A 14802-nucleotide genomic window follows, 5' to 3' on the forward strand; every position below is an offset into this window, starting at 1 on the left:
ATCTCAGCAAAGACTTGACGGGCAATCGTGAGAGTATCTCCTCTATGATATATTGAGAAAGGTTCGGCCTTGTCATTTTTTTGCTATTCGGTCGATTTGGTTTCTTCTTCTGTTACTCTAAAAGCCAAAGGCAGGGTTAAGCAGACCTTGGGACAGTTCGATTTTGTAGAAGTAAAACTGAGGGTAAAAACTTATTTTACTAATCTTCAATTAACTTTAGGATGCCTATACATATCAGTTCTAATAGGGTAATACTATTTTTTTTAATTACGAGTAAAATATGTATGTGATTTTTTTTCCTATTTATCATATAAATTATAAGATTTATATTTAATGTATTTTCGGTGTGTATGTTTTATATTTTATTAATAATGCAAATGTTATCATATGTTAATAAAAAGTTGGGAATTTTTCAAAAAAAAAATTCTTATAATTTTAAAAAATATATTTCTTTTAAAAGATTTTTAAAATTTTATTTTTATAAATTTTCAAGGTAACACTATTACTTTTTTTAAAGACATAAATATTATATTATATTTAATATCCGTACAAATACAAAAGATGACCAGCTAATTTGCGGTCAGCATGACCAACCTTTCCACCACCCAATGTTCTCGACTCCCCTCTGCACTATATTGCATACTTATAGTTTATCAAATATGAATCTTAAATTATAATACCGGTTTTCAAATTTATAGGAGCTAGATTATTTAAACAATAAAATACATATTGTATACATGAGTTATAACAAAAGGGATACTAACTTTATGAAAAGATTAATCAAATAAAGCAAATCCATAGGATCAAAGATATTTTTATAATTTTATTGTATAAAATTGATGGTCTAACCCCTTGTGAGATATGAAATTATCCACATAATGATAATTGGAAAAAAAAATCCATATGGTGCTAATTAAGAAAAAATTTTACACGGACAAGAAATTATATATTGACATCTTAAGGGTGTTAGGAAAACCCTAATTTCCTAGATTTTCATTTATTTATTTTTATATAGTTCTCATAAGTTTATAAAAAAAAATTCAATTAGTAACACTAAAAAATTATGAAGATCTCATTTATTGGCAACTATTTGTCACCTTTTTGAAATGTTTTTAAGTATGAATAATATATGTATTCATTTATTAAAAATGGATATTCAACCTAAAACATATTGGTGATACCCCTTTAAGGGGAGAAGCTTCTTCAATTGGTCATCATGATATCAAAACAGACACTGCTCCCATTAATGAGTCTCAGCATATAAAAAAGTTTGTTAAGCATGGATCATCATCAATAAGAAAAGAAAGAGCGTGTCCACTCTAGTTCTAGAAAATTCACTAGATCTACCAACAAAATTAAGAACAGAGGCATTCAAAACAATTCTAGGTGCTTAATGTGTCCCATCAAGTTCAATCTTTAGAACCCAGGATCGAGTGGAATTGCCTCTTTAGGATGGAAAAACGAAATCCAATAAATGAAGGGGTGATGTGAAAACATATAGATAGAAAAGATTATCTTCGTCCTAGGGATCTAAGGACAAATACCTCATGACATGTTCTTCCTTTTTCTGTTCCTGCCTAGCTTTTGCTTTTCATCTTCAACAAGGATATGGAAATTCGGCGAAAGTAGACTCTGTGCACACACGATGGCATGGCATTGATGTTGATGCCTTCTATGATAGTCGCCAACGGCTCCAGCATCACATTTGCAGATCCTATATTTCTCAGCTATTGCTTCTTCTGCACCAGACCTTATCAATTCCTTTTTCTCATTGATTGATATAACTTCATTGCCTTTTGAAATGCATAGAGGCATAAGCGTAGATTTCTCTTCAGAAGTAAGAAATTTAGTCCAAGATTCCCTGACACCATAATCCTTCATTACCCATATCTCAACAGGGGAGGAGGAGAGAGGTTGATTAAGATAAAAGTTATGACTATAAAATGTTAAGCAAAGTCTTCCATCAAGAACCCCGAGTTTCAAGTAATTGAAGGAATTTTGTGGCTTATCAGCAATTGGCACTATGCTAAATCTCTCCGTCTTTAAATCGAAAGCTTGGATTTCTACTGTCACTTCTTTCGCTATCAGCCAATGGAGAGCTCCATTGACAAAATACCCTGAAAAATTTAGGAAAAGGAGAGACGAGAAGTCGACAGAGGGTGATTGAATCATTCTCCATGAATTATTTCTCAGTGAGAAGATGGAAACTGTCACCTCTGCGTAAAAATCATCTGAGACTGAACGCCATGTCTGAACACACAAAAGCACTTTGTAATCATCAGTAGATGAGTCATAACCAAAACCATGACAATAAAGAGTGCCACTTGAGGGAAAACAAGGATCTGGCAACATCTTGTAGTCCCCGGTCGATGGGTTCCACAAAAAGACCTTGTCCTTCTCTAGAGCCATGGCTACCAATCCGTGGCATGATCCCATAATCCTGACTCGACGGTCCTGTCTTTTTGGTGGAAAATCAAGGGGGACTTCGCAAAAAGATGTTTCGTAATCTACCAAGTTGAGGCGACAAGGTGTCGATGTAATAAGAACACTCGTTTCCGATGCTCGTTCCAACTGCATTCTGGCGAATGAAGGACTGGAGATCAAAGCGTACCATGACCTGGAAACGCACTTGAATCTCAGCAAAGACTTGACGGGCAATCGTGAGAGTATCTCCTCTATGATATCTTGAGAAAGCTCTGGCCTCGGCATGTTGTTTTGCTTTTGCTCCATCTGGTTTCCTCGTCCTGCCATTCCAAAGCCCAAGGCAAGGGTAAATAGACCTTCAGACTGTTCTTTTCATTCATGAATAATCAATGATTCAAGCACAACTGCACAAGTTTTCAACCTCTCGGGGAAGCTCAATTTCAGTAGAACTAAAACTGAGGGCAAAACCTTGTTTTACTAATCTTTAATTAACTTTAGGATGTCAATATCCGCTATTTTTCTTAATAGGATAATACTTTTTTTTATTATCATGAATGAAATGTTTTCGGCATTAAAGATATGTGATTATTTTTCATATGATTTATATTTATTATTTAATGTATTTTCAGGGTATAAATTTTATATATTATTAAAAAACCCAATGTTATCTATTGTTAATTGTTAATGAATGAATTTTTAATCGTTAATAAATAAATATTTTTAAAAAAATTTATTTTGAAAGATTTTGAAATATTTATTTTTTCAAATTTATGAGATTGACACTACGTAATGATAATTTATCAAATATAAATCATAAAGTATAATGCTAGATAATTTAAACAATAAAATACATATTGTATAACTAATGGACACTAGATGTAAAATTATGAAAGAAACTATAGATATTATGATTTTAATCCTACATATATAGGAGTATTTGGAAGTGCAGGACTTCGCTTGAGCACAACCCAGTTTCCCTTCAGAAAAGTTATGAATGCAATCCTCTTGGACTGCTTTTCAAGGAAATTACAGCAGCTGTAGTAATTTCTGACATAAATCATGATGAAGGTTTTTTTCCTGAAAATGCATTGGTTCAAACAAAATTAAAGGAAGTTTGAACAAATTGATCTGTTTCAGGGCACAGCACCTTTCAAGAAACATATATATATATATATATTCTTGTTCTTCGTCCGAATTACTTTGTCCCTCTTTTGCTGTTCATTCGCCGGAAGGTTAATAGAAATGAGGTGAAACTAGACTCTCCATGTATCCATGTACGCAACAGCTTCACACTGTTCCGGATTTTTCCTAGTACTAAATTTTTTGAGCTTCGCTTCTTCATCACCACCATCATCATCCCTGATTATAAGTAGAACTGCTCATCTTTCTGAAAGGCGAAAGGCCTGAAAGGAACAAAGGTAGTTACTTTCAGTGCTAAGCAATCTAGCTAGTCCAGGGCCCCTTACTACCAATGTCCTCCATTACCCACCACGAGTGAGAAGGAAACAAACTAGTAATAGAAAAAGTTAGGCAAAACCTCCAGTTAAAAATGTTGCCACGCCAATGCAGTGGTGACGATTCATCGAAATTCTCTCCCGTTGAATCAATATAAAGGATGTCATGAAATTCTCTGTTGAATGACATGGACCAAAGGAGAGTTCCATTGACAAAAGAAATTCTTGGTGGCGTTAAGGGCTACAGCTACCAAACCATTGCAGGAACCTAGAAGTCTGACAGGTTCCTGAGCTGCTTTCGGCGGAAGATCGAGATGTTTCAGATTCTCTTAAGAAATTGAGGTCATCATCCGTTGACAAAAGAATGTTTTGAATTCTGATCTCGGGGTCCTCCAATGCTTGTTGGAGGTGCCGTTTGGCGACCTGGGAGCCGCAGATCAAAGAACCCCATGACTTTGACAGCGACCTGAATCTCTTCAAGGATTTCACAAGCAGCCATAAGAATATCTCTTCTATAATATCTTGATGCAAATCCGCCGTTGCCATTGTCTAATGAAGGTTGGATGGGTTTCTTTCTTTGCCAACTATTGCATGCCAAAGGCTGCGGTAGTTTTGTTTCATGGGATTAAGAAGGGCTTAAGATAGGAAGGCATATATACTCATGTTTTCTTAGAATACATACACACTTACAAATAAAATTATATTATAACTATTACCTAGATATTGTAATCTAATTAGATATTAATATTGTATTATAACTTTAACTAAATAATTTTTATAATTATTTTAAAATAATAAGCGAAGAATAATTCAAATACTGACCTCGTATATTTTATTTTTGAGGGTTTCAATTTTTATATTTATTTTCAAGGATCGTTACATTTAATTCACAACTGATAGAATATATACTAACAGTACATCTAGTATAAAGTCCAAACATAAAGTCATTTAAAGAAGGGACAGAAAATGAGTGTCAAAATTACTACCCTTGTAATTATAATGCAAGGTTATAGCATCAATTTTATGGCAATGAAGTATCAGACTTGAGATTCTCATATCAAAGCAAATGACCTTGTTTTATTTCTTAACAGTTTGTGCTCTTGTAATCCCTGTGTCTACCTGCTCAATCCCATGACTGAAGGGATCATAAAATAAATGATGCAGGTTACAGCATTTGGAAACTCATTCAAAGAGAGAATCAATCAAGGAAAAGATGAAAGAAAGAAGGGACAAGTAAATGATTTGGGAAATCATTGATCTCTCTCTCTCTTTTTCTTTTTTTTTTTTTCTCTAACAATCAATCAGTACTAGAATTAAGGTACTGAATATCCTATTTCAAAACTCTTAAAACTTCAGAAGTTGATCTTCAATGTTTTACACTCAATTACACCTCAATTATGCACAAATTAGCAATTATTATATGCAGCAATCAATGGCATTCCAATGGGTGGCAACGAGGTTCCAGGTTTATAAATTCTTTTTTGTGGTTAGCAACTCAACAGCAAAAGGATTTTGAAAGGTGAGAGCAAGAGAAAAAAAGACAATGGAAACAATTTCCATGAAGAAGAGACTTGTGATAACCAAGGTAGTCTCTATTATGCTTCTGCTAGCTGCAGTTCAAGCCCAAGAATTATTTCCTTCTGATTATCCCTCTTCTGAAGAGACCTCTCTGCTTTCAGAATCTGAATTTCCTCAAGATTCTGAAGACACCAATTTGCGCCTCCAGACCCAACAGGTGCCCCTGAAAACACAGTCATTTTCTGAAGAAACCTCTCTGCCTTCAGACTCTGAATTTCCCCAAGATTCTGAAGGCACCAGTTTGCCCCTTGAGACCCAACAGTTGCCCATTGAAACACAGTCATTTTCTGGAGAAACCTCTCTGCCTCCAGAATTCGTGTTTCCTCAAGATTCTGAAGACAACAGTTTGCCCCTCGAGACCCAACAGTTGCCCATCGAAACTGATTCACATTCTGAAATCCGTCCGCCTCCTCAATCTCCTGCACCTTTGCCTTCAGAAACACCGTCACCTCCAGAAACCCCATTGCCTACACAAGCTCCAATTTCTCCAAAACGTCCATGGACTCCAGAAAACACTTGTAAAACAAAGTGTGCTACAGCGTGCATGAGCAAGAAAGTTCCTATACTTCATAACTTATGCAACAAAGTCTGCAGGAAAAGATGCATACTCCTTTACTCGCAGCTGATCTACAATTGTACTAATCATTGTGCAGAGTCCATGCCCAAAAATTTCAAATCAGGTACTAAAACTACCTAAATTAACTTCCATTCACCCTTGTGATTCTTCTTTTTGGAATCCAATGCCGTATTCATTGATTTCTGATAAAAAAGACTCTTCTTGATATTCCTGTTCTTGCAGATAAGAAGAAAGTGGCAGGCTATGCAAAGTATTGCTACCAGAAGTGTATCAACAAATTCTAGGCTGCTGTAGCTTGCTCTTTCAAATTACATATTATGTCTGAGATTTGTATCACAATAAAAGAACCGTGAGATTGATCTTCTCATTGGTTTTTTGACTATTGCTACCAATCAATAAAATATCTATAAGATTAATGTTCATCCTCCATTTCGACATCTGAGTCCATCAGCCAGGACTTGATGGATATCTTGGTATTATTTTTATCCTTTATCTATAGCAGTTTTGATTTCCTTTACTTGAAAATTAGGTGGGAAGATAGGAAATATAATAAGAAAAAAAATATGTATTCCATCTGTCTCTTGGCCTGGCATGATCTGCGACCAAATGTTGCCCCTCTCTCTTCCTTTAGTTTCCTATAATCAATAGAAGGACAAATTGTAGTCCTTGCAGTTTAGACAACTTTCCAAGTTCATAAACTTCCTCATTTCCTGTCTTAAACGATTTTGATGAGTTTGGACAAAACAAGAAGCAACTGAAACTAGAGTTCTGTTGAGATTTGTGTTATAATAAAAGATCAACAACATTGATCTTAATTGACGTTAACAAGATTCATAACTTTTCTGTTGTCGACAGCATTCTCTTTTTATCTTACTCATTATTTCTACTTAGAGCCTTCAATGAACAAAATGGCTACAAGCAACTTAAAAATTCATTACAAGCAATGTAGAAGTTGGTGCCGTGCTGCTTTCTTTTACTCCCTCCTCTCACTCCATCTTCCAATTTGCTTCTGATGCCAAGCAAATGCTTTTGGTCATGTGATAAGTCTCATCCTTAAGGAGAACCTTGTGTTGCATCCAACAGTACCCGAGTCTGCCGATGGAAAAACAGATTCATGCCAGTTTAGGCCAATCAAAGATTGGAAACAGAAATGACAGTTGTTGAATGTTCAACATTCAGTTTCAGTTGCTGAGAAGAAAATCGAAGTGACACTGCTCTGAACCTCAAGCAATGTGAAGGATTTATACAAATCAACTAAGTATGCAACAAGAAAAGAAACTCTATGATCAAGTTATAAGAACTCATAACAAGAGAAAAATTAGAGAATATGCTTCAGCTGGTGTAAATGGTAGGCTGCAGCAGTACATGAATGAAATAGTTCTTTACATGCTAATAAATCTTTAGACCCAAGGGGCAGAGTATAATTGCTTCTCTAATTTAAGAAATTAATTAAGAATTGTAAAAGAAACAGAAAGAATAAGCAAAGAATGGAACTTGGATAATGAAGTTGGGACAGCAACCCACAACACTAGCATTGTATGAAGTTGTATTACCTTGGATTGTTCCTTCAAGCTTCTACTTCCACCTAAACTAAACTTTTCAACAACTTGAAAAGAAGCTGTGCAAATTGAGTTTCTTAGTCACTGTCACTTTAAAAACCAAAAAAATAAGAATTATTTGACTTTCCCTTTAATTAAAAAAAACTGGAAAAAGAATTGAATTGAGTTAAATGGAGTAGAATGAGAAAAAGAAATTAATCTTATAGGTTTTCACATGTGATGTGAAATAAAGGGAAGGGCCTACACATGCCATAGCGAATTTAACATTTATCCTTTAAGAGGGGTTGGGGCTGAGTTAACACGATAAAAAATGTCCAAGTTGACTCAGAATTTCCCAAGAAAGAGAACGGCTCACTTGCAGCCGCTCTCCTCATTTCTTCTCTTACTTTTCATTTCCTCTGTTTTTTTGAATCTTTTTTGTGTTTAGGTACGCCATGTTTCCATCAAAATTGTTTCTTGAGAAAGAGCAAAAGTGTTTACAGAACAATTGAAGTCATGAAAAAAGAAAGAATAATTCAGCAGCTACCGACAGCAGCTGAAGAAGAAGCTGAAATTCCGATTCTTCCCCAAGAAATCATAGTGGAAATCCTTTCAAGATTACCCATCAAATCCCTTTGCCAATTCAGGTGCGTTTCCAAACTTTGGCTTTCTCTTATATCAGATCCCCTGTTAGCCAAAGCACACCTCAAACAAACCATTAAAAATGATTACTTTTATTCTCAGAGGAAACGAGTAATCATTTCCTCACATAATTTGTACTCTCTTGAATATGAATCAATTGGTAAAGATGCTAGCTTTGATGGAAATTTGGTAGCTTTAGAGCTTGATTATCCTTTGAAAGACAACCCAAATGGAGTGGCTGAGCTATTAGATTCTGCTAAAGATGGTTTTTTGTATTGTGAAAGAAGTGAGGATGATGAATTTCCTGTAATGGTAAAGCTAAACTTGCCATGTTGTGTGAACCCAAGGAATTGGGTTGATATCTTGGGTTCTTGTAATGGGTTGGTTTGTATTGCCCCAGATGAAGATACTCTTTTCTTGTTTAATCCTTCCATGAGAGAATCCAAAAGAATCCCAGACCCGCCTTCCGAGTATGCTCCTAATGGTTTAAGTGTTTATGGGTTTGGTTTTGATTTTGTTAACGATGATTATAAGGTGGTGAAACTAGGTTGTGGAACTGTTTGTGTTTATTCATTAAGAACTGATTCTTGGAGAAAGGTTGTGAGTTTCCCATTTGATGATAATGTGTATGAATCTGGAGTGCTTCTCAATGGGGCTATTCACTGGATGGCCAGTCGTGGGGATGGGGCGGATTATGAGTGTGTGGTTGCTGCCTTTAGTTTAGAAGAAGAGGTATTTTTAGATATGCCTGCACCTGACGCTGTCGATACTAGCTTTGAATTTGTGGTAGGGGTTCTTAATGGATGCCTCTGTGTGCTTCATAGCCGCAATCAGATGCACAATGATTTTTGGGTGATGACCAAGTATGGCATAGGCGAATCATGGACTAAATTGACCCTCAGTATCTCATACATATGCATGAAGCCCTTGTGTTTGGCACAGAATGGAGAAGCCCTGCTGGAGGTTGATGGGAAACTGTTGCTGTACAACTTGGAAGATGACAGTTATAGGTACATAGAAGTTCATGGCATTCCTGCTGGGGATGGTTTTGAAGCAGATACCTACTTGGAGAGCCTCATTTCACCCAATGGCTACTGTAGGAGTGGAATGCAGATGCAATATTGAGTACCAATGAAATTTAGGAGCCTGGGGATGGTGGAAAGGCTAAAGATGATAAGCTAATAGCATCTGTTCCTATTATTTTCTCTACTTTTACTTATTTGTGAGCTCTGCTTCCTAGAATACATGTTTCTTACTCTTGTGCTTAATGTATCTCTTTCGATACATATGTTGTGGCAATGTTGAGTGCAGACGGTTGACACATGAGGCCGAAAATGAACAGTTCAGTTTTCACGTTTTTCTTTTTTGGACAGGAACGTTGAGGATCTGAGTGCCAAACCTTCCTGTTCTCGGTCATGAACCTATAAGTCGTAATGTAGCCTTCCAGTCTCCTTTTTATTATCATTTTATGCTAGTTTATCTGATACTTGTTTTTATTGATCCTTTAGTTAGAACCTATTTCCTTCTTTGGCAGGCATTTAGAGAGATGAGTAAATACCGTTTGCCTTGTGTTTGGCAAAGTTTGAGTGATCTCACAATTTCAGTGCATTACTTAGTTTTCAAAGAGCTTTCCCTCAATATTTCCTGAGATACTGAAAAATCCCTGATTTGCTGAGATTTAAGTTTCTATGGGGATTGGGCAGAAGAGAACAAAATCCCTTATAAAAGGCAACAAAGCCAATTCTGATGCTTTGTCAGTCCTCATGCTGCTCTCATATCGAGCCTACACTTGAAAACAATATTGATTCCATTTCTGGTCAATCTCAAATGCTAAAAAGACATTCGATATGTAACCAGGCTCTGAACTTCAACCCTTCAATAAACCATGTGAAGGATTTATTACATACATAGACAATTTGTTCGACTAACTCAGTAATCTTTAACTTTTCCATCTTCACAAACATATGGAAACATATATAAGCTGGCTTTTGGTCCATTTTGTTGCTGATTTTTAACTGCTGTTCCATTAGATCAATCACAAGTAATCAGACCTTTCCAGTTATTCCCGGAACTGTACATTCTAACAAGTAACTAGGCCAAACCACGTTTTGATTATAAAATCCTCAATGCATAATAACAACAATTACATAATAACAGCAATTAGAGGCTGATGGTAAATCTTTAAGGTATAAGAGAATGCAACAATAGGAGTTAAGCAATGTTCAAAAATGATAATCTATTTCACAATTTTAACATTTATACGGATTCTTCTGCCTTGCCTGACAGGCTAATTACTGAGATTTGGTGAAATTAGACTCTCCGTATATGCAATTGCTTCATGTCGATGGGGATGAAAACGAGCATTCCAGTCCTTACACCGACTTGGATCATTGCAGAACATGGTCTTTTCGACTTGTAGTCCAAAGCCGTTAGCATCATACGTCCTAATTTCTTCTTGTGGAGCACCTAGTAGTATGAAACCTTTGCGTTTTAAAAGGTATAAAAAGGAGTTCCAGAAACAAAACCATCGATTATACTTGGGCATTCTATGTATCTTCGTCCAAGATTCCTTAACGCCAGGTTTCTTCCTGACCCAGAACTCAATACCACCACGAAGGTCATTTGTAATCGGTTTCCTGCAAGCAACGCAAAGTCTTTCCCCGACTCCAAATAAGCTGCCTGTGTGGAAGTAGTACGCATCGTCGTTGACAAGATCAGGTTGTGGCATTTCATAGAATCTCTCCCTCTTTAAATCAAACCCGAAGATTCTCTCCTCGCCGTAATTCTTCCAATAGAGAGCTCCATTGCTATAAACCCCATTAGTAAAAAGACCAGTCCCGTTGCGTACTCGCTTGTTTCTCCACGAATTTTTTCTTAGTGAAAAGATCAGAAACTGTGAATTATCAGTTAGAATCACTTTGTAATCATCACAGGATGGGTCATAACCAAGACCCCCAAAACAATTCCCCATAGCTGGAACTGACAATACTTTATAATAATCTGGCAACGTCTTGGAGTCTCCGGTTGATGGGTTCCACAAAACCAGATGCCTGGGGTTGCCAATGCTTAAACATACCAACCCATGACACGAACCGAAGAATCGGACATGATTATTGATATCAGGTGTTCTGTTTTGTGGAAAACGAAAGCTTACGGGAACAGGGAGGCGCGGTGGTTCGCAATCTATGAACCTGAATCCATCAGGTTTTGATATAAGAATCTTTAGATCAGTGATTTCAGGATCCGGTAACGATGCTCGTAGGTAGTGGTTTCTGGTGAATGGAGGGCTAGAGATGAAACGGCTCCATGACTTGGAGACGCTCTTGAATCTCACCAGAGACTTGACAGGCAAGCGCGAGAGTATCTCATCTAGAATATCATCAGGAACGTCAATAGGCCTCGCCATGTTTTCTTGCTTTCTTCTTCGGATACTGTTCTTCTCAGGGAGCGGCTGCAGGAAGTTAGGTTAGAAGAGTTCTTTCAATATTAGTTCTTTTTATAACTTTTTAAGCAAACCATAGAACAGATTAACCAATTAACCTTCCACCCCTAAACTTCTATTTATGATCTGAGAAGAAGAAACACAGTTGTATTAGGAGAGACAAATGCAAACACAGCAGCAACAAATAATTCTCTCTCCTAATACGACTGTGTTTCTTTTCATTCTTATTTTGTATTCAAATTGATCATTAAGAAACATGACTGCTATATATTTGATCATTAACAGATAATTTTCCTTGCATACTATAACAAAGAAAACTAATCGTGCAAGCCCAACGTTAAGTTCACTGATTACGGTTTTCTTCCTTCCTGTAATGAACCTGCAACAGCTTTCCTTTGATCAACCAGCAGCAGAATATTCAACCAGAAAACAAGAAAGACCACTCAAACATTTAAGGGAAAGTTAGAGCAGTTTCAACTCATTGTTGAAACTGTGGTAAACCTTGTTCAACCAGCAGCATAGCACTCCAACTCTCTGTTACCGTGCCTTACTGCTCCCTTGCTTCCCCTAACCTTTTCTCTGCGGCATGTTGAATTCATTTGCTCTTCATCACCATTGTGGGTTTTTTCATTTCCTTCAGCTTGTGATGATTCACGACCCTGCAACTGGAAAAGACTCAAGATCATACTGTTGTGATTTGGAAGAAGTCGGGATAAGGGTCACTGTTACAGGCAAGGAAAAACAGGGATGAACAAAAATGCTTGGCAAGGAACTAAAGTTCATCCAATTCATTACTAGTTGCTAAAGATATTTAAGTACAACAGATTCATACGTGAATAATAGCCTACAACACTTGGTCAGAAGCATAAGACAAGTGTTAAAATGCATTAAGAACTAAGCATGCATGACAACACGTAAATACGTAAGCTGAGAGGGGTAATAGCTGTTAAGGATTTAAGTTGAATTTGGACAAGTGTTAAAGTGCTACTGCAGGTGGCATGCAAGTATTAGCTTCAACACATACACCCTGTTACGCCAAGGTGCATCAGCAGCAGGAGAACAAAAATTCCATGGCGTAATAGTAGTAGAACTTCTCTCCTCACCATTCGAACCGTCGATGATACACTCTTACCAGCACTCCGACTCTCATGACTAAGCAAGTTTTGTATTTTCCTAGTTCCACTAAACAAATCAATTGCTTTCTCACTTTCTTTCAACATCCACTCTCATGTCACCAAATTCTAGATTCATAGCCCCCCCTAAAGAATATCCTTAAACTTCACTCCCCCTGATGAACCTTTCCCCCACCCACTTACTTTCTCCCCTGTTCTTCTCCCTATCCTCCTTCGTTCCTCTAAAAGTTCTAAACTATTACCCTTCCCTAAACCAAAGCAAAAAATGTATAGAGTTCTTAATCCCACCCCTCCCAAAATTCCCCATGACAAATCAAATCCTCCAATAAATAATTTCCTTATTTTATTATTATTATCCTGAAATTATACATCATTCCACTTATCAATTTAATCCGAAACTCCATCATTTTTCTTTTGTTATATTAGGTTCTGACTGCACACACCTTCGGGTCCCAGCCTGATGAGTGTGCAGTGACACATGTTCCTCGTGCACCCATTAGTGCTATGGATGATCTTGTTTATATTTGGGGAGAACCTTATCTACTAACAAGGCCTTTTTTCAGAGCACAGGCTCAAGTTTTGGGTTCTTGCACATTTAATGTCAACAATGAATTTGGTTCTTTCTTGGATTGTATTGTTCAGTTCACAGGGATTGTATTCTTTCTTGGATTTTATTTTTCCCAACCTTATCTTTTAAAGTGCTCTTGTGAATCTCATAATATGTTTATTTGATGAATTTTGCCCTTTTATTTTTTTTGGAATTGGAAGATTCTGTGGGTTAAAAACTCGATATCATATGCATTGACTATTCCACTTTGTTGGTATTTTACTTCTTCTTTTTTAGATAGCCCATGGTCTACATTGAAGTTGGACACATTGTTGTCATGCCAGGCTACTGGGGCTGGAAAACAGAACAAAGAGCAGAAAATTGCAGTAAAACAAAATAGCAAGAGTACATGCAGGAAGGAAAGATCAACAGAAAAAAGAAAGCCTACAAACCTACTTTGGTGATGAAAAACCCTACAAACTCGACATGTAATACTAAGAAAACTAGATAGTCTTTCTGGCTTTGAAATGTTGCACCAACTCATTAATTCAGTAGAAGAAAAAACTATGACACTTCCACCTTTGAGGAAGTAAAACGTAGCAGGCATATACTTAAGCAAATTATTGATGGCATGATCATGTTGGTACTGTAAGTCATTTTTGACTTAAAAACCAGTTCTAGTTCATCTACTCGGTTATTTTATTCTTGTTCCGTGCCTGATAGGCTAATGAGCGAGATGAGGTAAAATCAGACTCTCCGTATATGCAATTTCTTCACGTCGATGCGGATGACCACGAACCTTCCAGTCTCTACACCAACTTGCAATTGGATCAGTGCAAATCACAGTATTTTCGATTTGTCTGCCGATACCGTTAGCATTATGCGTTATAATTTCTTGCTGTAGACCACCTAGTATTATGAAATCATTGTTTTCTGAAAGGCATTTGAAGGAGTTCCAGATACGAGGCCATTCATCAAACTCGGGTGTATTACGTATCCTTGTCCAAGATTCCTTGACGCCGTATTTCTTCATCATCCAGAACTCAGAACCACCAACGCCAAGTCTTTCTCCACCGACTTCAAATAAAGTGCCTCTTTGGAAGTGGAGCGCATCGTTATCGACAAGGTCAGGTCCTGGCACTAGATAGAATGTCTCTGTCTCTAAATCAAAACCAAAGATTCTACCATCGCCGTAATTCTTCCAATGGAGAGCTCCATTGCTGTAAATCCCATTAGTATAGACACAAGGCCCGTAACTTAATTGCATCCTTCTCCACGAATTTTTTCTCAGTGAAAAGATCGCAAACAGTGAATTATTACTTAGAAACACTTTGTAATCATCAGGGGATGGGTCATAACCAAGACCACCAATACAATTCCACATGGCTGGAACTGGTATAACATCATAGTAATCTGGCAAAGTCTTGGAGTCTCCGGTTGATGGGTTCCACAAAACCAGATGCCTGG

At 36.9% G+C, this 14802-nt stretch overlaps 5 protein-coding genes across 7 annotated transcripts in view; 2 read left to right on the forward strand and 3 right to left on the reverse strand.

Annotated features, from left to right (window-relative positions):
* Nucleotides 1-1545: 1545 nt before the first annotated feature.
* Nucleotides 1546-2730, reverse strand: LOC110421524 (F-box/kelch-repeat protein At3g06240-like). Its single transcript, XM_021435123.2, has one exon. The coding sequence runs from the start codon at nt 2728-2730 to the stop codon at nt 1546-1548; it is 1185 nt and encodes a 394-aa protein (XP_021290798.2).
* A 2691-nt stretch (nt 2731-5421) lies between these two features.
* LOC110421688 (uncharacterized) lies at nt 5422-6416 on the forward strand. The gene is made up of 2 exons (XM_021435332.2): nt 5422-6136; nt 6256-6416. Exons 1-2 carry the CDS (start codon nt 5422-5424, stop codon nt 6315-6317), a joined length of 777 nt encoding a protein of 258 aa, XP_021291007.2. The 3' UTR covers nt 6318-6416.
* A 1457-nt stretch (nt 6417-7873) lies between these two features.
* LOC110421686 (F-box/kelch-repeat protein At3g06240-like) lies at nt 7874-10176 on the forward strand. Of its 3 annotated transcripts, none has more exons than XR_002445652.2 (2): nt 7874-9648; nt 9748-10176. XR_002445652.2 is itself a non-coding variant. In XM_021435329.2 (1 exon), exon 1 carries the CDS (start codon nt 8088-8090, stop codon nt 9336-9338), a length of 1251 nt encoding a protein of 416 aa, XP_021291004.1. In that variant the 5' UTR covers nt 7874-8087; the 3' UTR covers nt 9339-9711. The 3 variants fall into 3 exon arrangements, 1 of the variants encoding a protein (XP_021291004.1); XR_002445653.2 differs by having other exon boundaries at nt 7874-9643; XM_021435329.2 differs by lacking the exon at nt 9748-10176 and having other exon boundaries at nt 7874-9711.
* A 310-nt stretch (nt 10177-10486) lies between these two features.
* LOC110421687 (F-box/kelch-repeat protein At3g06240-like) lies at nt 10487-11838 on the reverse strand. The gene has a single exon (XM_021435331.1). The coding sequence runs from the start codon at nt 11617-11619 to the stop codon at nt 10501-10503; it is 1119 nt and encodes a 372-aa protein (XP_021291006.1). The 5' UTR covers nt 11620-11838; the 3' UTR covers nt 10487-10500.
* Nucleotides 11839-14059: 2221 nt separating this feature from the next.
* The window catches only part of LOC110421526 (F-box/kelch-repeat protein At3g06240-like), a 1397-nt gene continuing 654 nt past the window's right edge, over nt 14060-14802 (reverse strand). The window contains exon 2 of the mRNA XM_021435124.2: nt 14060-14798. Coding sequence (XP_021290799.1) covers nt 14060-14798 — 739 coding nt within the window. The remainder of the gene's footprint in view (nt 14799-14802) is intronic.

Source organism: Theobroma umbraticum, unplaced genomic scaffold (genome assembly GCF_002168275.2).
Source record: "Theobroma umbraticum cultivar Fairchild unplaced genomic scaffold, ASM216827v3 scaffold_130.0, whole genome shotgun sequence".
NCBI lineage: Eukaryota > Viridiplantae > Streptophyta > Magnoliopsida > Malvales > Malvaceae > Theobroma > Theobroma umbraticum.

Coding starts and splice junctions, on each gene's coding strand:
- LOC110421687 (XM_021435331.1), bottom strand. CDS start 11,619: ATGGCGAGGCCTATTGACGTTCCTGATGATATTCTAGATGAGATACTC.
- LOC110421686 (XM_021435329.2), top strand. CDS start 8,088: ATGAAAAAAGAAAGAATAATTCAGCAGCTACCGACAGCAGCTGAAGAA.
- LOC110421688 (XM_021435332.2), top strand. CDS start 5,422: ATGGAAACAATTTCCATGAAGAAGAGACTTGTGATAACCAAGGTAGTC. Junction 6,137..6,255: donor GCCCAAAAATTTCAAATCAG/GTACTAAAACTA, acceptor CTGTTCTTGCAG/ATAAGAAGAAAGTGGCAGGC.
- LOC110421524 (XM_021435123.2), bottom strand. CDS start 2,730: ATGGAGCAAAAGCAAAACAACATGCCGAGGCCAGAGCTTTCTCAAGAT.